The sequence below is a fragment of the Drosophila busckii genome, chromosome X (assembly GCF_011750605.1).
Source record: "Drosophila busckii strain San Diego stock center, stock number 13000-0081.31 chromosome X, ASM1175060v1, whole genome shotgun sequence".
Classification (NCBI taxonomy): Eukaryota; Metazoa; Arthropoda; class Insecta; order Diptera; family Drosophilidae; genus Drosophila; species Drosophila busckii.
This window is the reverse complement of record NC_046608.1, coordinates 13,090,795-13,117,434: the sequence shown is the minus strand read 5'-3', so window position 1 is coordinate 13,117,434 and position 26,640 is coordinate 13,090,795. Positions and strand designations below refer to the sequence as shown.

Genomic DNA, 26,640 nt, shown 5'->3' with positions numbered 1-26,640 from the left:
GTAGAAGAGCACTCTTGTATTCTTTTTCTATTTAAAGTAAAATCATCAGTTATCAGTTGGCAGTGCTTAAGTAATTTTAATATATCTCTTCTTCTTCTGAATCGAACTTCAAAGTCTGCAATAAAGTCAAAAGATTATATAGTCAAATTTTGTATCCAATTATAAAATATGCCAATATATTTTTGAGCTTACACATTATTTAATTTTTACTAAAAGTTATCAAGCTCTTAAATTTTTATATCAAATTCTTCTTTGAAAACCTCTTTTTTTCTATTCTAGTCAGCCTTTAAATAAAACACCCTAATCTGAAATAATATTTTAATGAAGTCTACTATATATACTATATCAAATTCTTCTTTTGAAAATCCATTCCGAAACTCCAATCTCTACAAGCTTAAACTGAAATACCCTGCTCCGAAATAATACTTTGTTCAAGTCTTTGGTCCCTACTATTCCAAATTCTTGCTTTCCAAAACTCAATTCCATCCAAGCTTCAACTGAAACAACCTGCTACAAAATAATACTCATTCAACTATATGTTGAAGCTTAGAAGATTAGATAGACAAATTTGTCTGCGGCAAGGACTGCGGCTTACTGGTTTTGATAAAGAAACAAACAAAAGAAACACACAGACACTCACACACATAAAAGAGATAAAACCTACACGCAGATAGAGAAGAGTAGAGTCAAAAAAAGATAATGAAAAGTAGCTGAGCAGACAAGGCAACTCGCAAAACTCAATTCACAATTCGCAGGTACTAAACTATTGTCCGAAAGATATGAAGGCTGACATATGTGTTCATCTAAATCGCAAAGTATTTAACGAGCATCCAGCATTTCGTCTGGCTTCGGATGGTTGTCTACGCGCTTTAGCGATGCACTTCATGATGTCGCATTCAGCACCAGGAGACTTGCTCTATCACACCGGCGAGAGCATCGATAGTCTCTGCTTCATTGTGACTGGCAGTCTGGAAGTAATACAGGACGATGAGGTTGTGGCAATATTGGGTAAGATATCAGCATTAGCAAATAGCGTATTATTGATCCGTCGTTTGGGCGCTTTCGTTTCGTTTCGTTTTGTCAGGCAAGGGCGACGTCTTCGGCGATCAATTCTGGAAGGACTCGGCCGTCGGCCAGAGTGCCGCGAATGTGCGTGCTTTGACCTATTGTGATTTGCATGCCATCAAACGTGATAAATTGCTCGAAGTCCTCGATTTCTATTCGGCATTTGCGAATAGCTTTGCACGCAATCTGGTGCTCACCTACAATCTCAGACATCGACTGATTTTTCGCAAGGTGGCCGATGTGAAGCGCGAAAAAGAATTGGCCGAACGGCGTAAGAACGAGCCGCAATTGCCCCAGAATCAGGATCATCTGGTGCGGAAAATCTTTTCGAAATTCCGACGCACACCGCAAGTCACAGCGGGCAGCAAGGAACTCGTCGGCTCCGGTCAAAGCGATGTTGAGAAAGGCGACGGCGAGGTCGAGCGCACCAAGGTGAGTCCCATTGGGTTCAATTTTTTTCCCAAAGAAAAAGAGCCGCCTCAGCTAATTGTTACGCTTGTGTTACATGTTCAACTTGTTAAGTAATTTGTGTGCGTGTGTGCGTGCGTGCGTGTATGTGTGTGTGTTCAGTTAGACATAATCTCACGCTTCTTTTGTTCAGAACGTTGATCCATTCTTTATAAATTGAGAATTATTTGTAGTCGCCTCTCAGTGATTGACGTTTTCATTTGTTTATTGTGCGTATGTATGTGTCTGTGCCTACTAACTAACTATTATTAGCAACTAACTAACTAACTGTTAATTAATCGTAACCTAAACTAATTACTTACTTTGAAGCATTATAGTTAATTGTTCACACACAGCAATAAAAACAAAACAGCTCAGCCACAGCCACAGCTCAGGTTTGTTGGGCCAATTGTGGCCGCGCTGGCACCCTCGTTAAGCGTTTACTGTTAAACCCGTTAACCGTTAACCGTTTTACTGTTATCTAACATACTCTTCTTTTTTTAAATATATATAAATATATATATATATGTGTAACAACTGCATACAAAAGTGACTTATGCTCGTTTGTATATCTTTTTCTTTATATCTTCCTTTAACATGCTTACGCTCTCTTTAACTATCAACTGTCATTAAATGTGTCTCTCTCGCTCTCATACGAAACATACTATATGTGTCTCACTCTCTATGCACGTATGATCTCTCTCTCCATCCTCTCACACGCTTTGGCAATCGCTCTCTCTCTCTCTTTTACACTTACTGTTATGCTTTGAATTTCTTAAACTTTTACTGTTAAATATTTGTTCCGAATTTGGCTGAATTTGATAAAACGAAAATTCTCTAAACGAAATTACTAACGAAAAATTGTACATTTTTTTCCTTCCCCCTCAACCCGCTCTCTCAACTCAACTCACAACACACTAAAAAAATTTCCTAAAAAATAATTTTAAACTTGCTTAAATGTCTACTACCTATAAATTCCATAACTAAATTATTTGCTTGACCTTGCATCCGCTAAAAACCACACACCAACGCTCTCTCCTACTCTCTCTCTCTCTCTCTCCCTCTCTTTCTATCTATCTTTTTCTATTTCTTGCGGCTTGTGCTTGAATAAAACGCAACTCAACTCAATTGGTGTTACTCTATTGAATGCTCGTACCCAAAAAAACCTAAAAAAAAAAAACCTGAAAAAAACCCACCCAAGAAGCTACCAGCTAAGCTTACATTAACCGAGGACTCACGCATCCTAACAACCGCCGCCGTACCCTCACCATCGCCATCACCCTCGCCCTCATCGGGTCCACCATCTGCACGTAGTACCCGTGCTAGTAAATGGGGACGCCTTCTGGGCAGTTCAAGTGTCGATTCGGCTAGCGATACTAGCGCCAAGGTAGCAGTCTCGAGAAGTTTGAGCGCCCGCGAAAGTCTGCGTGAGAGCACTGCCCAAGCGAGGCAGAGTAGTACTTCGAGTAGCAATGGTGGACAAGGCAATAAAGTAATTACCGTTAACCAATCAAATCAATCAAATCAATTGCAAAAGCGTTAAAGCAACAACAACAATTACAATTACAACAACAACAGCTACAAACTTTACTTGAAAAAGCACAAAAATCCGCACAAGTCAAGCGATTCGAATCGATTATCGATTGGCTTATCGATTAGCTTGTAAGGATTTTTGGCACTTGGTTTTTAACTTGAATACTCACTCGTTTTTCGTTTCGTTCTTTCTTCTCGATGCGCCATTTTGCTTTCATTTCGTTCGTATTCGATTTGTTATCGACTTTTACTTAAACAAATACATAAAATTTACGCTCAACCAAAAGCATTTACAATTAAGCAAAGTAAGTTTCAATCAATGCTAACATTTGTGTTTAAGTTTAAGTTCAAATAGTAAAAAAAAAAACAAAAAAAAACCAAAACACACACAAGCTTAAGTAATTAGTTGCAATTCAAACGCTTGGAGCTAACGGTAGTCACTTCTGTGTGTGTGTTTATCGATAAGCGCACCAGTAGGCCAGGACTATCGATTAAGCAAAGTGTGTGCAAACGCTTTAGTCGCTTCTTTAATTTAACACGCAATCCATAAATGTTTGCAAAGTACAGTGGCTAATTACTACTACAGTGGACACTCGCGTATAAGTAACTGCGTTCTGTTCTGATTGTATTTTGTAGCGAGTGTCTGCTGTACTGTCTGAGCATTCGCACTGAACACTTTAGACTCCACTACTAGTGCCTAACTTAGAGCTGTTTTTAGCAAGTTAACTTTCCAAATGAATTAAACAATTTTCTATTTTCTGCTTTGTTCAACACACCAACAACAACAACAACAACAACTTTGCTTGCCTTGCTACCACCACAACAACTACAACAACAATAAATATTTCTAATTGGATGCCAAACGAAATTCTCGAAATTGGAAAACCAACTGCACCACCAACCACTGAATGAATGCGACACCTACCCCCGAAAATCACCAACACCAATAAAAAAAAAAAAAAACACCAACAACTATTACTGCAACCTCTAAACTCTAAACTTTAAACTTTTGACTGCGCTGTTTATTGACTATCAATCCAAAAACTTTTCTCACTCTTTTCCTACAAAACTAAATATAAACAAAAAACTTAAATCTAATGCTCCTGCCTGAAACCTTCGCCCTCGCCTCTACATTTCGCCCTGCATCCATAATATACATCACTCTTCAGGTATTCCCCAAGGCGCCCAAGCTGCAGGCAAGTCAAGCGACCTTGGCACGCCAGGACACCATCGACGAGGGCGGCGAGGTGGACTCCTCACCACCCAGCCGGGACAGCCGTGTGGTCATCGATGGCGGCGCAGCCAGCGGCACCACATCCACAACGGTGGCGCTGGTCCCAAGCACTGCAGCGAGCAGCCAAGCGGTAGCCAAGGAGCCGCTATCAACCAAGGAGCGCAATCTAGCGCTGGAGCGTGAGCGCCAAATCGAGATGGCCAGCTCGCGGGCCACCACCTCGGATACGTATGATACGGGACTGCGGGAGACGCCACCGACACTGGCGCAACGGGATCTGATTGCCACCGTGCTGGACATGAAGGTGGATGTGCGATTGGAGCTGCAGCGCATGCAGCAGCGCATTGGACGCATTGAGGATTTGTTGGGGCAGCTGGTGAAGTGCATGGGGCCGGGAACGGCAATGGCAGCGGGAGCGGGAGCGGCGCCTGACAGCAGCGGCCAGACAACGCCGGGCGATGAGATATGCGCTGGCTGTGGCGTGACCACGCCCACAACGCCAGGCACAGCGACGATAGCAAGCACAGCCACAATTGCAGTCACCACGCCCGTGGATACAGTGATTACGATCTCATCGCCCACAGGTGGAGGCAGCGGCGGCGGCGGCAGCGGAGCAAGCACATCCGATGCAACATCAAGCGCGGGCGCGGGCGCGGGCGCTGGCGCTGGCAGCGGTCTACTAAATCCAAGTGTCCAGATTGTGACGAGCGCAGGAGGCAATGGCCTGGGGCCACTGATGCTCAAGAAGCGACGCTCGAAGAGCAGGAAAGCACCGGCGCCACCCAAGCAGACGCATTCAACACATGGTGGTCCGATGGGCACAGCGACGACTGCTTTGGGTACTGTGGTGACCACAACTGGAACTGGATCTGGTACGGCCAGCATGACAGCCTCAGCGTCGGCGCTGCAGCTGCGTCTGCTCGAGGAGGACTTTACGGCGGCGCAGCAGCAGCAGCAGCAGCAGCGGCCAACCAGCGCGGCAAGCACGCCGACGGCAACAACCACGCCCACAACGCCGCCGGGTATGATGACGCCGACGACATCGGCAAGCGCTACGACCACGCCCACTGGCAGCTTGCGCAGCGGCGTTAAGCGTGAGTTCCTTTAACCAAGAATACTGGTGCGTCATCTATCGACGGATAGCAGCAACAGCCTGGAGCAGTAGGCTTCACTCACTGATACACACACACACACACACACACAATCTCGCTATCTCGCTCTCTCGCAGACTGAGCCAAACCAAAAAAAACAACACTCTATGTTACGCTTAGCTTTAGTCTATAAAAAAAAGAAATCTAAGCATATACTAAATATACAGCTAGAGTTAAAACCTAGGATCTAAGTAAATAAATTATATATGTATACAAAAGCAGCTATTTATATGCATACTATATATGTTATATGTATATGTATGTGTGTATGTAATAACGACTCAACACGCTCTTATGCTCTTAAATAACTACGCGCTACCTTAAGCTCGCTCTCTCGCTCTCTTTCACTCTCTGTCTGTCCGTCAGTCTGTCTACTTAAAACTCACTCGCTCGCTAACTCATGATGCAATAATATAAGAGAGCGGCTTGTGCTCTTGGGTTCCGTATTCCTTTTTGCTGCTTGCTTGCTCTTGCTCTTATCGTGTGAGCGAGAGCCACTGAAGCTAAGCACTCGAAGCATCCGAAACCAAGAGCACAATCCGCTAGCTTATATTATGACTGTGCTGATCACTCTCTCTCTCTCTCTGTGCTACATTACTGTACTGTCTCTCGTTCAACTCTCTCTCTCTCTCTCTCTTTCATCTCTGTATCTGTCTATTGCCCGGGCTAGCTTTGCCAACGGTACAAATTTTATTGCACTTTCTGCAAACACAGCACGTATTGAAGAAGAAGAAGAAGAAGAGCTGGGCAATTAGTAAGCTTGGCTCATTTTTATGATTACGATTAACGATAACGAGTAACGATAACTATAGCGTTACTGATAACGATTAAGGCAAAAGCATATTGCTTACGAATTTGCTACATTTATTGCAATTATTTACCTTTATATACAAACAAATACTGTAGTCGAACAACAAAATGAAAAAAACTAACTAGCTATATATACTATATACATATGTAAATCAATGTTTTTGTGATAAACGCTAAGCAGGCAAGCTAAGAGAACAAAAATGAAAACCAACAAAATATAAGAATACATTTATAAAAATGAATGCCAGTGAATTGTATATAGCAATGTGAAAAAAATTATAAAATAACTGCAAGTCATGCTTAGTTCCAGCTGAAAACAGTTTTTAAATATTGATATTGAAAACCGTTGAAAATTGTTTATTTGTTTATAGGTTTAGTACAGTGCTGATTTTATGCCTTACGAACCACTGACAAAGGCAGTTAGAGTTAGTCTACAAACAAACAAAAAATAACAAACAAAATAAAAAAAAAAACATTTTTTTGCATAGTTCCATTAGAAATTCAATTGCTTAGGCTTTGTTAGTAGGTGTATGAACTCATGATACCCGTCCTACACACACACACACACACACACATACACATACACATTCATACAAATAACAGTTACTCAACTAAGCAACAACATAAAAAATACAAATAAAGTTGCCGCAAACAAAACGACAATCGATAAACTTATAAAAAAATAAAATACAGTTACTAAACAAATATATGAAAAAAAGTTTAATTAAACGCATTTTAATGTGTAACATAAATATTTGTATTTCAATTAAATGCATGTAAATAAATATTTAAGCTGCGGTCAGCAACAAAGTCTCATTAAAAAAATAAACATTAACTAACGCAAAGATTGTTTAATACACACAAACAAACACACACACTCACACACGGATATACTTTGTGATAAATATATATTTATATATATATATAAATTGATTGTACATATTGAAATTGTTATAAATGAAAAGGCTTGGCAATTGCCCACATAAATTATTGCGCATTGTTTAAATTAGTTTGAAATTTAAATTCACAGCCAGGTTTCATTAAATATTTAAGCGCTTGCCTAATTTTCGCAGCCACTTGAATCAATGAACAGTTACTTGGACTAGTTTGTGTTTTTAGTAAGCAAAGCAATATGTCTTCCCGTTATGCATTGCAGTTGCGAGCAGGAGTTAGTTGGTAGCTAGTAGCGTAGCTAGTGTTGGGAGTTAGCTAACGGGTGTTAGTTTTAGTTGTAGTTATAGTTTTAGTTTGTAGTCAATGCTCAAGTCCTTTAGTTTCTTCGAACGCAAAGCAATTCAAGTGGTATTAATATAAAGTTAAATTACTCGTACATTAAAAACAAATTTAAATTAAATACTATATTAAATAAATACACAAAAACAAGTTGCATAATTCTAATATTTACAAAAGACTCATACATACACTACACTAAAACTTCAGTAGCGGGCGCCCACTGTACATAACTACATGACGTTATAACTAAAGTTTTTTATATGTGTATAAAATTAGAAACTAAGCCAAGCATAAACTCATAATTTTTGTGACAAAAATTCTAATCGAATTCCTACAGCTTGCAAATATATTTTTATTTCATTTTTTCTTTTTCAAAGAGAGCCTTAACTATAAACATAGACAGTTATTCATAGATACATATAGAGCAAAGTAAAATTATTCAGAGATGGTGCAATTAATGAAAAATTTTAGAACATAATTTAATCAAAATTTATATGTTATATTTATGCAAATGAAATAATAGTTAAAATGCAGCGCAGTTATTTACATTAAGTAGGCAAACAATAGATACATACAAGCTATAGTTCGATTTCAATATTTTAGTTCAACTTTCAGAACTTTCAAGCATTTGCACAACATTCATTTTTACATGTACAGTCTACAGTTAAATGTATATATAATATAACTACATATACATAAATAGCAGCTGCTGATAAACTAATAAGCCAGTTACAAATATTGAAACACACTTGAAAGCTTCAACTGTCTAAAAATGAAATTATATATACATATATATAGTATAAGCTACTTAGCCAGCTTTTATACGCCAGCAGTTTTTTTTCTAAATACAAAACAAATAACAAAACACACAGCAAGAAAAAAAAATAACTTAAATCAAATAATTCACTTAAGCGTAACGTAAAGTTAAAGCAACAAAAATAAAATGAAACAATATGTCTATAAGGCTAAATGCAATTATACATGTAATATGTACATATAGTAATTATATATATCTACCTACTATATACAAGCATATATATACACTTAAACAAAAGCCTTAACACTACAATACGAAAAACAAACTAGCACGCCTCATTTTTTTATAATCCCACTGCAAGTACTAAAAGTAAATCAAAATTATAAAAAAAATAGCTGCAAAAATAAGCAAAACAAATTTAAGCAACTAAATTTATAAACAAATTACTAAGCGTCAAGCTCTTAACTCTTGTTTCTAGTCTCTAGACGAAAAAGAACCAACATTTTACAAAAAAAAAACCAAAAAAAAAGAGAAAGCAACCAAAAGTTAAATTCAATTTATGAAAACAATGTTAAACATTTTCCACCAATTTGACAAAACTATACAAACAAATATTTAACAAAAAAAAAAAAATTGCAGATAAATATTCAATTATGCAAACCAAATGAGTAAAAGCTGCCTATTTATATATTTACAAACTTAACGAACAAGTTTTAGAGCCAGAACACCCCAAAGACATTTTCTTTAATTCCATTTCGATTGCAGCTCGAAAATTTAGACATAAAGCTTGCCAATTTACAACTTCACACACACACACACAAACAAATCTAGGTAGTACTATATACATATATACATACATACACATACAAAAATGCTTGAACAGAATATCGGGCTTATGGCTCGAAAGCTGAACTTATGAACAAACTGATTAAAATACAAATATTGAAAACTATTCAAAAAACAAAAAAAAAAAACAAAAATACAATGAGAATCTCAAAGAAAAGCAAATGACATTATTAACATAACAGTAAAATATATAGTTGTAAAATTTATTTGAAGAAATCAATTAATTATTGCTGTAATTAATGTGTATAGTTAATTATTTATTAATGACATTGACATTGATATTGAAACACACACAGACACAAACAAAAACACAATGGAACTCATATTAATAAATCTTTGAATTTGTTGAGAAAAAAAATGCATAAATAAAAACCAAAAACAAATTTAAAAAAAAAAAACAATTGTTTTACAATTTGAGAAGGGAAAATTCTACGAATTGTCAGCAAATTATTATTGAAATAAATTTTTATTTCCAATTATTTAAAAAAAAATGTTTTGATGAATAAAAAACTTTTACTTTTTTAATTATAATAAATATTATAAAATTTTTATATAAAACTTAATATCTAATAACTTTTATTTGAAATTTTTATAATATAAATAAGCAAGTATTTTTATTTTGAAATTTAATTTTTCTGCAATATTATTTTTATTTTAGTATATAAAGAGAGTTTATTTATTTATTGCTTATTTTTATTGTATCCATGGCCTACTAAAGCTTTAGCACATACAGCAACCAATCTGTGCTCTATGCAGTTGAGACACACACCTATGGCTTGCAAATTTGCAAATAAATATTTTGCAATTGCTGACTGATTTGGCTTAATCAGCAACAATACAATAAATTCCATTGTTTGCTCGAAATTTGACTTTGGCACCTGCAGACCATAAATAAATATGCATGTTTTAGAGCCATGTATATTAGCCATGTTTATTGGCTTAATCCGGCAACGAGGGGCCCACGCCCTTTGCAAACAATCAAGTTAATAAAATATTTCAAGCTCGTCTCGTCTGTGTTGAGAGCAGCCACGACCTGTTTGTTTGACTATTTTTCTTTTTGTTTGTGATTTATGCCTATGAACTATGGTTGCTTTATTGTTTGCCCAAGCCGAAGCCACGCGCTTCGATTCGTGCGTGCTGTAAAAATTGAAAGCTGGCTCAAAGAACTTCAAATTCGCTTAGCTGAAGCTGAAGCTTTGGCTGAGCTGCTCTTGGAGCTTAGAGGCTTCCCGGCTGTGCGTCCGGAACGAACCCAAGCGCTGCTTTTCTAACTGATTATACATAAGCATATGCATACATGGCTATAACTATTGGCATGTCTATTTGCATAACAGATGTGTGAGAAGAGTCGCATCAAAGAAACTTAAACAGTCCGACGCACGCAATTAGCAGCTGCTAACGTGGCTCAAGGGCATTTCGATTTCGAATAGTACTAACTGCGAGGGGGAGTCAATGAGTTTAACTGGAGAACGAGGCGAACCATTTAATAACATTCATGGTTTATTTTTTATTTAAATACAATTAATTGTAGTAAAATTCTAGGCAAGACTTAATATATATAATATTAATACTTATATTTAATTATTCTTATTTAATATTATTATTATAATTAGTTTTCTTGCTTAAGTTTTGAAATAATCAAAAAATGATTTGGCGCATTTCCCGCTCTCTCTCTCTCTTTCTTTTACTCCAAGTCAAACTCAACTTACAAATTCATTATTATTTATGCTAAACAGATTATTTTAAAACTGTCAGGTAGGCTGTCAAATTTTATTGGCTGTTAATAACAAACGTGGCAACTAACAAGCTCTTCAATCCCACACGATCGTGTAAAATATTTAATTTATTCTTTACGACAACAAAGCTAAGTTTGAGCTACTTGTTGCTAGTTGCTAATTCAGCTAAAAATATTGCTCATAGTTGTAATGCTAGCTCAACAATTTGTAATCTAATTCTTTCTAGAATATTCCTGTGCGCTGTCGATATGAAAAATAATTTTTTTTTAAATTTTTCATGGCACAGTTCTTTTGTTCTTTAAAATTTTTTCTAAACAAGTTTTGGCTTCAAGTGCTGCTTATCGTTAAGTTAATCGCAGCTTATAATATTTTACATAAATTAAATGGGCTTTTGTTAGTCAAAAAGTTTATGCATAAATTATAAATTTAGAATTTATTTGAGGGCTTTGAAATTTACAGGATTATAGCTAAAGAGTTTGCAATAAACTCGTTTCATCTATAACTTGAATTTATAATAATTAAAAATTTTATTATAAATTTAATTTAGCATTTTGAGAACTTGATCGAGAACTTATAAATTGCCTAAAATGTTTAAAAGAATTAATTCCTTTATATTTATACAATGCGTTTATATGTTTTATTTATTTTATTCTTAAAACATTTAATTTCAATTTTTTACCAATGTATTCTTTATATATTTATTTTCAATTGACAATAGGCTCAGCATAATAAAATGTTTATAAATTAATGCATTCATTTATATGTGGTAAACTACAATTAGCGCATAAATTGAGTGTCTACTGTATTACATAATCGTCAGCATTCTATAAGCTTGAAACATTTAATTTTAGTCTTGTTATAATTATTTCCACTTGTTACTAAGCACAACAAAATGCTAATAAATGAATTTGCTCACTTAAGCTATACACTGAGTTTCTTCTGCGCGAGTGTCCACTGTATTACACAATCGACAGAATTTATATTCGCGCCTAACAAAGCGGCGCATGTGTTAAGTTTCGGTTTTCGTTGAATAATGCTGAGCATGCCAAAATTAGGAAGCTGCGCATTTGTAAATAAATAAAATACTTATGCGCATGTATATGTATATTACTATAGTTAGTAAATATTAAAAATGTATACAGCAAATATTGCAAGCGTTGAATGTTGACTGAAGTGATTTAAATTGATTGCGGCGCTGCTTTGCTTGAGTTGGAGCTTGAAATGTGAAAATGCGTGAAAAGCAATGAAAGCAATGAATTTAATTAAAAAACAATTGTTTGAAAATTAAAATTGTTGCTCATTTTGCGCAGTGTAGGTTTTGGGAATTACCTAAACTTCTTGACGGATCTGACGGATTGGGTACATCAGTTGAATTTGAATTTGAATTCGTCGTATGTCGAATATTTGCGCAGAGAGGTGAGAAAATCTCGCAGTTTACGGTTAAGTAGTTGGCAGTTGGGATAAAATTGAATACACAGACAGGTAGCTGAATAGACAGTTGGGCCAACATGCGTATAACCAGTTACGAGAGTGGGGCCGGAGCATGGCCCCGCCTTAGTTTTCGGCATTTTGTGTGGTGTGGCCCATAAGTAACTATTTATGAATTAAGCAAACAGCAGCTTGTCAGCTCGACAAGCTGCGGCCAAGCTACGGCCAAGCCAAGCCAAGTGTCTCTCCGAGCTGCGAGGCTGAGCAAAAGATCTCGGGCCGTTTTATTTATTAGAACAACAAATATAACGCTCAAGGGTTTGGCTACAGCGACGTCGGCGCTGCGACTATAAATTTGTCTGTACGGCCGATTGGCAGCATCAGTTGAGTTTGGTCCACACAACCAAAGCCACAATAACCAAAGAGAGATCGTCACCGAGTGTGAGAAAGAGATAGCAATAGAGAGATGAAGCTGTTCGTTTGCATAACTGTTGCCCTTTTGGCATTGAGTGCGCCTGCTCAGGCGCTGTTGGGCGCTAAGCTGGCGCTGCTGAAGGCTCTAAGCGGTGGCGGCGGCGGCGGACTTGGTGGTGGCAGCAGCAGCTCCAGCTCCGGCTATGGCGGCAGCTCTGGCTATGGCAGCGGCTACGGCAGCGGCGGCTACAGCGGCGGTGGCTACAACCAGGGCTACTACACTCAGCCCAGTCGTCCCGTCTACAGCGGCAGCAACTACGGCGGTGGCTACAGCGGTGGCTACACTGGTGGCTATAGCGGTGGCTATAGCAGCGGCGGCTATTCTGGCGGCGGCTATGGCGGCGGCAACGAGCAAATCATCAAGGTCATCAAGGTGGTTGAGCAGCCTCAGAGCTATGCCCGCTCCGGCGGCTATGCCAACAGCTATGCCAATAGCTATGCCTCTGCCGGCAGCTACTCTGGCGCTGTTTCCGCTCCCGTTAGCTACTCCGCCCCAGCACCCGCTCCCATCAGCTATAGCGCACCTGCTCCCGCTGTTACCTACACCGCTCCCGCTCCAGCACCCGCACCCATCACCTACTCCGTGCCCGCTCCAGCGCCCGCACCCATCACTTACTCCGTACCCGCTCCAGCGCCCGCACCCATCACCTACTCCGTGCCCGCTCCAGCGCCCGCACCCGTGGTGCGTGTAGCGCCTGCACCAGCGCCCATCACCTACTCCGTGCCCGCTCCCGCTCCCGCTCCAGCGCCTGTTGTGCGTGTTCAGGCCGCTCCAGCACCACAGCCCATTTCTTACTCCGTGCCCGCTCCTCAGCCCGCACCACAGCAGATTTCCTACTCCGTGCCCGCCCCTCAGCCCGCACCACAGCAGATTTCCTACTCCGTGCCCGCTCCACAGCCCGCACCACAGCAGTATGTGAAGACCATCAAGGTCATTGTGGATGAGGACAGCAGTGCTGGTGCCGATCGTGTGCCCGCCCAGGTCTATGGCCCACCCGCTCCACTCAGCAGCTCCTTCAGCACCACCTCCTCGGGCAGCGCCTGGGGCAATGCCGATGCTGGCTACACCAACGGTGGTTACTCCAATGGTGGTTACACCAATGGTGGTTACAACAACGGTGGCTACACCAACGGTGGCTTCAACAATGGTGGCTGGAACAAGGCCGGCGGCGGCATCTGGGAGAAGCTCATTGGCTGCTAATTGCCACGCCCACAGCACCCCTTTTAGCTCTGAACTGCCTTTGGATCAACACGCAAACTCTACTCAACTGATATTTTTTTTGTTTTTTTTTTAATTTACTTTAACATATTTTTATTATTTTTTTTGTGTAGTTCTAATCATCGAAACATCTTGTCCTATTTTATTTTTTATGTTTGTTTCTCCAACGCTGTGTACATACGAAATTATCGAGCTTACTATATAAACGAATTCTTTCAAAAACAAAACACAAGCTGAATTATTTAATAATTAAAGAACTCAAATTATTTCGACCTTACATAATCGAGAAAGAGAGAGAGAGAGAGAGAGAGCGAGAGAACTTGAATCGCTGGCGTTGTCTAAAATTTTATTTTTGGGTTTTTTTTTGGGTTCATTGTGTTCTATTTGCTTAACACCTAGTTGCTAACTAGCATTAAGTTTTGGGCCTGCTAATGAATCAACAGCAATGACACTGACTCCAACTACTAAACACACGATTTGAACTTGAATTTGTTGTTAGCTATTTGGTTTAATATTAAATTGATGCACTCAGTCAAGTGCCAAAGATAAATATAAAAAGTTAAGCAATAGCTTAGGCTTGGGCAAAAGCAAACTCTAAACTATTGTTTTAATAATATAATATAATATAATAATAATGTTAATATTTGCATTTTTATGATAAGCAGTTAATCAATTTGATCAGTACTGTTATCAAAATCAAGCCACAGCTTTAGCTATAAATAATTAAACTTCAATTTTCAGCAGTGTAGAAAAAATTCAGTTCATAGCCTAAATAAAATAATAGCTCAATAAAATAAAACTACTTAAGTTTTATAAATATTTAAATTAAAAGCTGAGCTTTGTCGCTTGTAAAATTCTTACAAAAAAATAGAATTTAAAAACAACATATACAGTTGTAAAACTAAGAAAATTTTACTTAACACAAAATATGTGTAAATGTAAATTTTTATGCTTCTTTAAATTTATAAACGCTAACTGCTAATCGCTCATAAAGTCAACGAAATTGACATAAGCGATTATTTATATAATTAGTAAGCGAGTTAAGTTCATTTGAATTTTTGCACATTTTAATTGGCATGCATAATATTAAATAGTATTATTTATTAAACATAAGTTTTGGCAGCAAAGTATTAAACTTAAAAAGACTTGAGCCAGCTACAATTGTTGTCATTAGTTTAGTTATTTTTAATACAGGTAAATATGCTTATAAAAATATTTTAATTAAACAAGTTTCATTAATTAATGTACGCTTGTAATATTTAAAATAAAAATGCTACAAGAAAATTTCAGCAATTGTCAGCGCTCATTTTAGAGCCAAAAAAAGCTTCGAGTTGAAATATTCTTATAATTTATCGTAGATTAAAATGTTGCTATAGCATTTTAGCAAGAATAAATATTTAGTTATTTACAAGCTTAAAATATAATTAAAACTAGCATATTAAACTAAAGCTAATTACATAACAAATCGTCTTAATATATGACGTTACCATAAATAAAACTCATTGAAAGCGAAACCATTGCCGTAGCATTTAATTGAGATTAGAGCTTAAGCACGAACTGCTTTTAAATTGTAAGCAAACATGTTAAGATCTAGACGCTTATCTATTATCTATTATCTAAGCTTTGTGGCTTGAGTGCCCCACTGAAGGTTCAACATGTGTCGCCCCGTTGAGCGCTGAGGCTTAACGCTCAACATCCGCTGGCTGAAATGTATAAATAAACATGAAATAAACATGAAAATGACAATTGCTTAGTTTGCTGTAGAATGCGCAGACGTGACGGCTTCTTGATTTATATGCTGCTTTGGCTGGCAGCGACAGCGACAGCGGCAGAGCAGCGAGAACGTGAGGCTGCCGTCAATGGTGCGTATGCTTAATGTTTTCAAAAATAGACTCAACTCTCAGTGACTTTGCTGCAGACTATGGTCCGGTGTTGCATATAAGCTCAAGCGTGTTGCAGCTGCTGCCCCCCGGTGAGCAAACGCAGCTGCTGCTGCTGCCCGTTTATGCAGCGCAGTCGACAACGCCAGCGTCGAATAAGAAGCCGCCGCCACGCCTCACAATTGGCAACAATTTGGACTTTGAAACGCACTACATCCATTCAAATGGTTAAGCTGCAATGTGAATCAAAAGATTTACCGATCGCTTAGCTGGGCATAAATATTGTCTCATTTGAGCCGCAATAAACTTCATCTGTGCAATAAAAACCCATTAAATTTTCTGTTTCATTCTTTTTATTCGACAGTAAATAAATTATATGTTAAGCTTAGATTTTCTTAGTTTCAATGTTTATTTATTAGTAGACAATTGTTCGCATAAATTTGATGATAATGCCACAGCTTTGACTTGCCCTTGGCATCAATTTCAATAATTGTATGTAGTTATTTTAAATTTACTTAGATTTTATTTATTACACTTATTTATATATTTTTTGTATTTTAGTGGTAGTGACCTTGCATGTGAAAAATAATCTATATTGCTTTAAACATGATAGGAAAATTAGTGCAAGATATAATGTTAGCGATTTATATACCAATGGAATTCTCGACTTGGCTCAATTCTTCCACAGGCTTGAAACGCAAGCCGGTATAAATAAAATCAGCCAACTGAAAGTGGCACCGTGGGACAATATCTTTGAACACGTTTCCATCGATAATTTCAAAAATATGGGCAATAAAATATTAATTTCATTGAGAGTAGCGCTACTCAGCCGGGTGACCCAAATAGAAAAATTATCTCTATTGTCTACTGTAGTATGCACATATAGAGAACACACTGTACTCAGTGTAGTTAAAATATATAAACCTGCAACCTATCACATGGCGACCGTGATAAATGTCATAAATACAAATAAAATAATAAAAACACAGCCGAGAGAACTACCCAAGATGATAAAAAAGTGCCCAGCCGACTGCCCAGGACCGTTAACAGTCCATACTGCGAGGGAAACCGCAAACACTGCTCTACAAACTGTGCGAAGACCGGTACCGGTTCCGCCTGAGCCAATAGGCCCACTATCCGCCACAATCCGCCTAGCAGCAGCAGAAACATCCTAAATATCTTGCACAGCGTTGCATTTTTTTTTCAAGTGTACTACGATGAACTTTATTATTACACAAAATATTGTAATACTGAGCGGAATCTTCTCTGCCCAGTAAACCAGTGTGGCCCGTAAAGTCACACGACCAATAGGTGGGACTCATGAAAATAGGGTACTAGGTAGGCAGGTAGACTTGCACAAGATTCATGAGTATATGTACAAACAAGATAGAAAAAACGAAGACACTAGACCCATGTAATAGCTTAAATAATACACATGATATTGAAATACGAAAAAGCATTACAGCAAAAATGGGCCTAGTTGGTATAAAAACAGTGGACTCCACTGCAAATGTAATTAACAAAATAGAAGTAGAAAACAAAGAGTTAGGAGTAGTTATAATTCTTTTAATTGTCATTGTTGTCATCATGACAGCAAATATACTTTTTAAAATATATAAATTGCACAGCAAGTGCTTAAAAAAGAGATATTTGAGCAAAGCAAATGACCTTGACAAAATTAAAAAATAAAAAATAAATATATTTATATATATTATATATAAATATAAAAAGTTCGCTGAATGAAGCTACTTTCTAGTCACTTATCATCCGATAGGCCTAGAGGCGTTTGACAAATTATACAAACAAACGTATGGCCTGGATAAATCACCTTTAGCGTACCTAGCAAAGGTAACAAAAAAGGAAGTTCTAGAAGCAGTACCAGGTGTAGAAGCTAGGCCAGTTTTTGATGCAAAGCATCGCGTAAAGACCTACGAAGTATTCAAATACTAATAGTAATGAATACTTTAGAAATAGTAGAACAGGTCTACAGAAGGGATGCTCAATTTAAAGAACGAGTTCAAGGAACTGTCTCAACGACACCCATGAGCATCAGTACCTTCGAATATGAATACATTCAAAAAAAACAAACACAAAAAGGGATAGAATTAACAACAGTCCCAGGTGTACAGATGAAGTCGATCATTGATGATAACGAAATTCTAGGCAGGATAATGCAAATTCTACCATCGCACCCAGCAGAAAGCTATCGCAGTGACTTTAGCTTTCAATTGTGCGCAACGAAGGAAATCCCTCTCCGCAGTCCAACTGGTTCAAGTACCAGTTGCGACGATCACAAGTAGCCAGTGTATGTACTGGATACTAACTCTTACAAACAAACAGTTGTATTCAGAAAAAATTAAATATCTGCAACAGCAAGAAACGCCTATGGAATGGCCACAAATAGCTGCCACCATATAAGACTTTAGAGTGGAATTCGATAAGTCTTTCAAATGCCTTAATAAAAGCGCACCAATATCGATTGCAACTAAAATTAAGCAAGTTGAAATTCTAATTGAGAATTTCAACAAGGTTATAGATTATCTTAATGATAAACTAATAATAAAACCGCACTCTCTAAATTACCAAATTCACGTACCACTGTTACACAATGATATTGACAACTCCATATTGTTACCAGCAAGGTCAGAAGTGATGAGAATAATAACACTTCCAACCAGCGAAGATACTGTATTAATACCAAACCAGGAAATTCATCCTGGCGTATTTATAGCAAACAGTATCGTTACAAGTAACAGTGCAATTATCCGTATTATGAATACGACCAATAGCCACCTACATATAAAAGAACCTAACATAAAGTACGAATGCGTAAAAAATTACGAATTTAAAACATTTGACTCAAGAGATAGCAATAGAACAAATTAAGTTTTAGATAAATTAAAATTTCCCTACCAATTTAATACAAAGCTTACTGAACTATGCACCAAATACAGTGACATATTTGGCTTAGAAACAGAAGCTATCAGTTGCAACAACTTCTATAAACAAAAGTTGCGTCTTGCTGATAAAACTCCAGTATACATTAAGAACTATAGAAATGCAGAGACAGAAAAGCACCTGAAATAATAGGCAAGTAGAAAATTAAATAAGGAATGCATGTCGAACCATCAATATCGTAGTAATTAAACCAGTCAGTTATTAGTTATAGCCAAAAAAGTCTATTAACACAATAAGAGACAAAAAAGTCGATTGGTAGTAGATTATACGTTGGCAAATAGATGAAAAAACTATTTCTAATAGCCGACTAATACCTCAAATATCGCCGAGAGATAAATAAGCATAATACTTTGGATTATTGCAAAACTACTTATAGATATTATGCCAAAACATGCACTTTTTTCTGGCCTAGACCATCCAGCAAATTCAGGAGGCATTTATTCCTCTATTATTGAGAAATCGAAGCATATAAGTTATCATTGGTCTTGGTTCTTTGAAAAACAAAAAATATATGTTCAAAAATTTAACAAGCATATTCGAGCTTTGTAAAAAACACAACCTTAAACTAAATCCAGAAAAATGTTCATTCTTTGTGCACGAGGTAACATTCCTTGGACATAAATGCACAGACCATGGCATCCTCCCTGATGACAAAAAATATGATGTTATAAAAAACTATCCTACACCCACTGATGCGGATAGTGCACGACGTTTCGTCGCATTCTGTAATTATTACAGAAGATTCATAAATAACTTTGCGCAATACTCACGTCATTTGACAAGATTGTGCAAGAATATTGTTGAATTTAAATGGACTATTGAATGCGAAGAAGCATTCAAATACTTAAAGAAGGCATTAATGAAGCCTACTTTATTACAATACCCTGACTTCAACAAAGAATTCTGCATAACCACAGATGCAAGTAAACATACAACAGAGCAGGAGTTAGCAGCCATACATTGGGCAATAAAACATTTCAGACCCTATGTAAATGGCAGGCATTTCTTAGTTAAAACAGATCATAGACCACTAATATATTTGTTCTCAATGAAAAATCCATCATCGAAACTTACTAGAATGAGATTAGATTTAGAAGAATATCAATTTACAATAGAATATCTCAAGGGGAAGGACAATCATGTCGCGGATGCATTATCCCGCATTAACGTTGAAGACCTTATACAAATGAATAGAAACATTTTAATGGTCGAGACAAGTTCATCAAAAAGACAGCAAAACATCTGCGCAGATGAAAAACCAAAATTGCAAAAAGAAATAAATGAGCCCACACGAGAAGCCCTAAAATAAAAAATGTACATTAATTGATAAAAGATTAAATTTTATAATTCTAACGAATTTTTTTCTTAAATTGTTGAATACATTTATTTTCTTTATTTATTTCACCTTATAATACGATTTAAATTAATTTTTTCAAAGGCTTATTTCAGAAATGTTTACAAATGTCACTAAGTGAACAAATTTCGAATTTGTCACAATAAATGAGTTCAAAAATAAGGGCAATCAAAGATTAACTCAAATAAAAATAGCGCTATTGAACAAAGTGACAATAATAGACAAAAATGACGAAAGTCAAATAAAGCATACTGTCTAGATACCAATGATTGATCCAATAGAGGGAGGCCATACAGGGATCACGCGTACCCTGTTAAAAATAAAAAATTCTATTACTGGCCACAAATGACAAAATCCATTACAAAGTATGTGAAAACGTGTGTTAAATGCCAACAAGCAAAAACCACTACACATACAAAAGCGCCACTGATAATAACAAATACTCCCAACACAGCATTTGACACTGTTTTAATCGACACAATTGGTCCATTACTTCGAACATAGAATGGAAATGAGTACGCAAAAACAATAATTTGCGATCTCACAAAATATCTAGTTACTGTACCAGTACCAGATAAAAGTGCCAAAACAGTTGCTAAGGGAATATTCGAATCGACCGTGACATGGTCCGGACAGCAACTCTAACAAGAACAATGGCAAACGTATGATCACTGCTAATGTAATTAATATGAAAAACAGAATATGAAAGTAAATGATCTAAAGCTAGATACTGGAGAAAAGTTAGAAAATAAATACTTAGGTCCATATAAAGTTATAGAAATTGAAGATAGGAATAATATAAAGATAGATGTGGGTAAAAAGAAACCACAAATAGTAAATAAATAGTTAATAAACTCAATAGTAAGCTTAAATTTAGAAGGAAGCTTAGGATATAACTAGGTCTGATCAGCCATAACAAAAACAAACAATAATTAAATAAAATATAACACAAACAAAATTATAAATAAAATCAAATTTTTGGAAACATATTAAGAATTATATATACATATATAATAAATTTTAAGTTTAAAATATTTTTTTTAAGACAACAACTAAACGAAAAAAAAATATATATATAAAATTAAATATATAATTAGGTAAAAAACTAAATAATACAACGTTATTTTTAAAAAAATGGGAGAGTGTAGTATGTCACAATTTATCAAGAACACAAGTATCCAGTGAAGTTTCAAAATATTTAAGCCCACAACACTTTGTTGCTAGAATAATTTGATTAACTAACACAACGACACTTTGTCGTCAGCCCTTACTGCAGCACATTTCAAGTGCGCAAATAATTTGATCCCTTAGGAACATAGCGGGCGCTATTGAGTCGCGTCAGCATTATGATGCACTGACCGCTCAATACATATATGTGCAGTAGATTCCCATATATATTCTTATACATATATACCTAAACATATATATATAAGACAACTTATGACATAAGACTTCTTATGTCGAAGCAGCGACTTTTAGATTTTAATATTCAGATATAAAATAAAAGTTGATCTGTTTATGTATATGTATATCCTAAAGTCTTATGTGTGTGTCTAGGACACAACGAGCCTAAAACACCGCGTGGGTGGATTGAATATTTCTTAATTCTTAACGGTTTTACATTTTTTCCTACCTAATGTTTCGCATTGCTTTACGGGCAATGCTGCAAATTGAGCAACATTGGCGTCGCGCAATTTTACATTTATTATTATATTATTATTATATTATATATGAGCTATGGGCTATGGGCAATGTGGCTGCTGCTGCTGCTGATTATGAAGTCCTGCCGTAGGATAAACTGCTCCAGCGCAATGTTCTGGGCACTGCTTCGGCCTCTTTGGCATCGGCTTTGGGGTCTGCAGGTTTTATTATTATTATATTTTATTTTAATGCTTGTATATTAAGTTTTACTTACTCTGAGTTTTTCTGCATTTATTTTAATTTCCAGTTTATTTTCGTTGTTGTTCTAATTAATCTGTTGTTGCTTTTATTAATTTTGAATTGCAGCATTTGTTGTTATTGTTGCACATGCAGTGTTGTTTTTATTATTTAATTTAATTTATTATTTAATTTATTTAATTCTTTGCACATTTAGAATGCAGCCAGCGTAGACTTGCATTTGTTTTTGTTGCTTAGCACATTCATTTATTATTGTTGCTTTTTATAATTTGAAATATTCCCATGCACATTTAATTTAATTTAATTTGCATTTGCTGTTGCACATTTAACTATTTGTGTTGTTTTTATTAACTTTCATTTTATTATTATTTATTTTATTTGCACATAAAAAAATTCAGCATTGTTAGCTTGCGTTTGTTTTATTTTGCTTAGCACATTCAAGTTTTTAAGTTTCAAAAACAATTTCACAAATTTATTTAAATTTTCCTCAAATTGTTGATAAAAATAGTTTTGTTTTGCACAAATACACAAAAATATTTTAAACTTTGTTCGCAAAGCGACTTGTCGCTTTGCTGGTCTTTATACGAATGATTCTTTGATTTTAACGCCGCTTATGGCCATATGCCATATATCTATATGTATGTTGTGTATATTAATATATATAAGGAGAGCATGTATTATGTTCTCAGGTCGCGCATGCCCGAACTGCGGACTCAGCACTGAGACTGCCCATTGCATTCTTGTGTGGTCAAATTACTGGTCACTTTAGATATGCGCGGGACTTTGTTTAATGCAAACATTGTGGTAAAGTACTTGATATTTTATTTATGCATAACACTGACTACAGTCTGCATTTGTTTATGCATATGTAAGCATATTGAAACTTGATTTCATTTTACCTTAAAGTGTCTATGCAAGTTTTGTTTGCTATAAAAATTTGTTGTTGCTGCATAGCTTATATTACATTTTATGAATGAGCTGAGTTTGTATGGCTGTTAATAGAAATGTATATGTAAATATTAAAATATATAAAGGCTTTGCATATTGCAATGAAATTCTTTAAATTTCTCTATAGAAAAACTTTTGCTGCCTTGCTGATTTTTTTCCCAATAAATTTGTATTTGTTTCTACTGGTTGTTGTCATGGCTAAGTCACTTATCGTATGCAACTTAGCCAAGACAACAAGCTCACACAAGTCAACGAAAGCTCCGCCCCCCATTCAATACAAATCTTAACGAACACATTTGCAACAAACAAAAATAAATTGCGAAAATGGCGCATACCTTATTGTTGCAAATAAAGCTGTGATTGATAAATTTCATTTTTGTGTATTTTTAATAAATATAAATAAAGAGCAGCGGACATAATTACATATTATAATTGGCGGCCCAACCAAGAAACCCACATACAATTCTATATTCTTTCAAATAAATATATAATAAATTCAAATGAACTCATTTAGAAAATAAATCGAACCTTAATCGATTTTAAGAACTTTATTTTGGGATATCAGCGAGTAAATCAAAGCAACACATTGTAATTTCTAGAAGCAACGGCAGTTGAAATTTATAAAACAAAGCATGCGCTTAAATCTCAGTGACAAACAAAAAATTCATTAAAGCAAATAAAAAGTGAAATCTTTGCGAGAGCTGTGTAAAAAATTAATAAATAAGTGAGTTCAAACATTGAGTGTTAGGTGCAGTTGGAGACTTTTTCTAATTTAAATTAACTTCTTTAACAGGCCGGTACACAAATTTATTAAATAAAGTACGCCGTAACTTGCAATCCAATTAATTATTCTGCAAATACATAAGAACATTTCATTTAAAGTTTCAATGCAAACTTGCACGCAGGCCAATGCTTTGAAGAAAATAATATGAGATGATGTTTAGCTCAAGTCTGCAGACATCAATCGTTAAAACAAAATCCACTCATGCTCACCATAGGATGTACAGTTATCTGAGAGCTCTCTGAGAAAATTGAGCTGAGCAATATATCGCAAGGAAAGAAACGAAAGACGCAAGCAGCAAAACACACTCACCGCACATCGTACGATGGCAAAGTTGCAGAGTGAGCGACGCTCTCTAAGCAACGAAACGGCGGCGCTCAAGTTCAGCCGCAGCAGCAGCGCTGCGCGATCGAGCGCAAGCAAACGAACGAAAGAGGCGAGCAGCGAAGAGCAGCAAAGCAGCGACGCTTTCATTTGTGTGGGAGGCTGAGCGAATAAGAACGCACGTAGGCCACTCAGGTCAGTTGCGTTTGGACTCTTGGCGATTGAACATGCAGTGCGCGTGTTATCTGTGCAAATAATAATTCATCATTTCAACCTACTTATTTACAAAACAATCTGTGGAGCTGCTTCTACCAAGTAAGTTTTTAACTATTGTTCTCAATGCTCTAACTGACAATTAACAAGTGTCTAATGATTGAAAATGCAACTTTCGCTGCAACATTTTCATTCATTTGCTTATCTTATGCACTTATCTCTCTGTGCTTTTACAACTAACTGTTCCTTGCATGAGCCTCTGTGAGCCTCTTATTATTGTTGTTGTTGTTATTGTAGTTGTTGTGGTTGTTGTTCTTGTAGTTGTTGTTGTTGTTGTTGTTATAATTGTTGTTGTTGTTATTGTTGTTGTTGTTTTTTTCAAGAAATTTTTTTGTTCAATCCTGGACATCCTGGTCCAAAATGTCAACAAAAAAGACTTAAGCAGCGAACTTGCTGCATTTTTTCGTCCTGCGACTAGTCCTTCCATCTAAACTGAAAAGCCTGAAAGCCTATACACCCCCAAAACAAGAAGAAGAAGTCATGTCTTGGTATAATAATTGTTTATTTACTGCCAAAGCGTTTTGTTAATAATACTACAATTTATCAGCTAAACCTTACTGCAATTAAAAACATTGTATAAGCATACATAACTGTTGTTATCGCAAATAGTAATAAGCACATAATACAAATAAAGAAACATTAACAGAACAATTTTAACGTTAAGCCTTTATAAATAATTAAAAATACAAAGAATGTATTAATGCATTAATTTAAATAAAATCAACTGATTCAGCATCCCCTCGGACAGGACGAGCAGCTATTGATGTTGCCTCCGTAATCATTCCAGGATATAGCCACATTTCGTGTATGATGAAGATAACTTTGTTTGTTAGATGTAACCAATCTCTGACTGACTATCCTGTTTATGTGGCTGTCTGTCTGGGAGTGTGTGTGTGTGTTGGATGTAACCACATTTCGTGTGTGATGAAGTCCTGCCTATGCTGCAGGGACAAACCCAGAAGCTGCAAAATAAAACAGATAATTAGATAAATTAATTTTCAAAAAGCTAATAATATAGAAAACAGACCATTAACTTTAAAGGACTGCCACTTGGCCAAGCTAGCCACGACCAGCCACGACCAATCGTTCAATATAACAGCAGCGAGCAGCATTTCGTACCCAATTCAATATGAAAGCCATAACAATTATACTCTTGGTGCTCCTATTGGGCACCTGCCAGCAACTGCAGGCGCTTCATTGCTACATCTGCATTGGCTGTGTGCGCAAGGCGCTGAAGAAGGAGGTAAAGGAGATCACCGAGCTGCTAAACGCCTGCACCAAATATGTGGATGCCATTGGCGCTTGGGACACGCAGGTGTCCAAGGATGTGCCCGCCATTGCCAACTCCTGCAAGTCCATGATCGGCATGTGCAACAAGATCATCCATCTGAACAGACTCTGGCAAGTGGTTCTCCAAAAAGTGCAGCTGGCAGCTGGTCAAGGCCGGCATTGGAGCAACCAGGCGAAAAGTTGGCCGCCAGCACCAGTCCCTGCGTCATGGGCGCCAGCAACGAGGTCAAGGCCAGATCCGAAGCCCAACGTCAACGTCTGTGTGGACAACAAAAATGTAATTAAATAATTATAAAATAAATCAAACTTTACAAACACTATAGCAAATGTTTTCTTACTTAGTTCTCAAGCTAGAATTTGTTTCGAATTGTTTGTAATGTGGCTAAAGTTTTTGGAGCTGAAACACGCCGCCTGCTTACAAAATCATTTGTTTATTTAATGACGATTTGAGGTACACTAAATGCATAGGAGTAATTAAATTGAATTAAGCGCAACATTTAGAATTGAATGAACTTTAAAAAGAAAAAGAAACAAGATGTATATTATGGCAGTGTGCAAGAGCTGAGGAAAACAGAAAGAAACTCAAGGTAGATATGCGTTAGTGTTAGTTCAATAAAAAAAAAACACGGTGCTTAAGAGTCAATGCTGAGCTTTCTCTTACAATTAGTTGAATACACACTTAAGAGTCTGTTAAGTACTCAGAGAGGCTCATGCAAGGAACAGTTAGTTGTAAAAGCGCAGAGAGATAAGTGCATAAGATAAGCAAATGAATGAAAATGTTGCGGCGAAAGTTGCATTTTCAATCATTAGACACTTGTTAATTGTCAGTTAGAGCATTGAGAACAATAATTAAAAACTTACTTGGTAGAAGCAGCTCCACAGATTGTTTTGTAAATAAGCAGGTTGAAATGATGAATTATTATTTTCACTGGTAACACGCGCACTGCGTGTTCAATCGCCAAGAGTCCAAACGCAACTGACCTGAGTGGCCTACGTGCGT

At 36.6% G+C, this 26,640-nt stretch overlaps 3 protein-coding genes across 3 annotated transcripts in view; all 3 read left to right on the top strand.

Annotated features, from left to right (window-relative positions):
* The window catches only part of LOC108606576 (potassium voltage-gated channel protein eag), a 61,808-nt gene extending 54,888 nt beyond the window's left edge, over positions 1–6,920 (top strand). The window contains exons 14-17 of the mRNA XM_017996799.1: positions 756–1,008; positions 1,085–1,497; positions 2,717–3,004; positions 4,215–6,920. Of these exons, the coding sequence (XP_017852288.1) occupies positions 756–1,008; positions 1,085–1,497; positions 2,717–3,004; positions 4,215–5,387 (2,127 nt within the window). The 3' untranslated portion in view covers positions 5,388–6,920. The remainder of the gene's footprint in view (positions 1–755; positions 1,009–1,084; positions 1,498–2,716; positions 3,005–4,214) is intronic.
* Positions 6,921–12,640: 5,720 nt separating this feature from the next.
* On the top strand, positions 12,641–14,135 carry LOC108605888 (glycine, alanine and asparagine-rich protein). Its single transcript, XM_017995703.1, has one exon. It carries the CDS (start codon positions 12,707–12,709, stop codon positions 13,913–13,915), a length of 1,209 nt encoding a protein of 402 aa, XP_017851192.1. The 5' UTR covers positions 12,641–12,706; the 3' UTR covers positions 13,916–14,135.
* Positions 14,136–15,699: 1,564 nt separating this feature from the next.
* LOC108605772 (maker303) lies at positions 15,700–16,135 on the top strand. Its single transcript, XM_017995576.2, has 2 exons — positions 15,700–15,795; positions 15,852–16,135. The coding sequence occupies exons 1-2, from the start codon at positions 15,729–15,731 to the stop codon at positions 16,043–16,045; spliced, it is 261 nt and encodes an 86-aa protein (XP_017851065.2). The 5' UTR covers positions 15,700–15,728; the 3' UTR covers positions 16,046–16,135.
* The last annotated feature ends 10,505 nt before the right edge of the window (positions 16,136–26,640 follow it).

Bases quoted from the DNA above. Each gene is read 5' to 3' on its own strand.
- LOC108605888 (XM_017995703.1), top strand. From the start codon at position 12,707: ATGAAGCTGTTCGTTTGCATAACTGTTGCCCTTTTGGCATTGAGTGCG.
- LOC108605772 (XM_017995576.2), top strand. From the start codon at position 15,729: ATGCTGCTTTGGCTGGCAGCGACAGCGACAGCGGCAGAGCAGCGAGAA. The intron at 15,796-15,851 runs GTGCGTATGCTT...ACTTTGCTGCAG, and splicing joins ACGTGAGGCTGCCGTCAATG to ACTATGGTCCGGTGTTGCAT.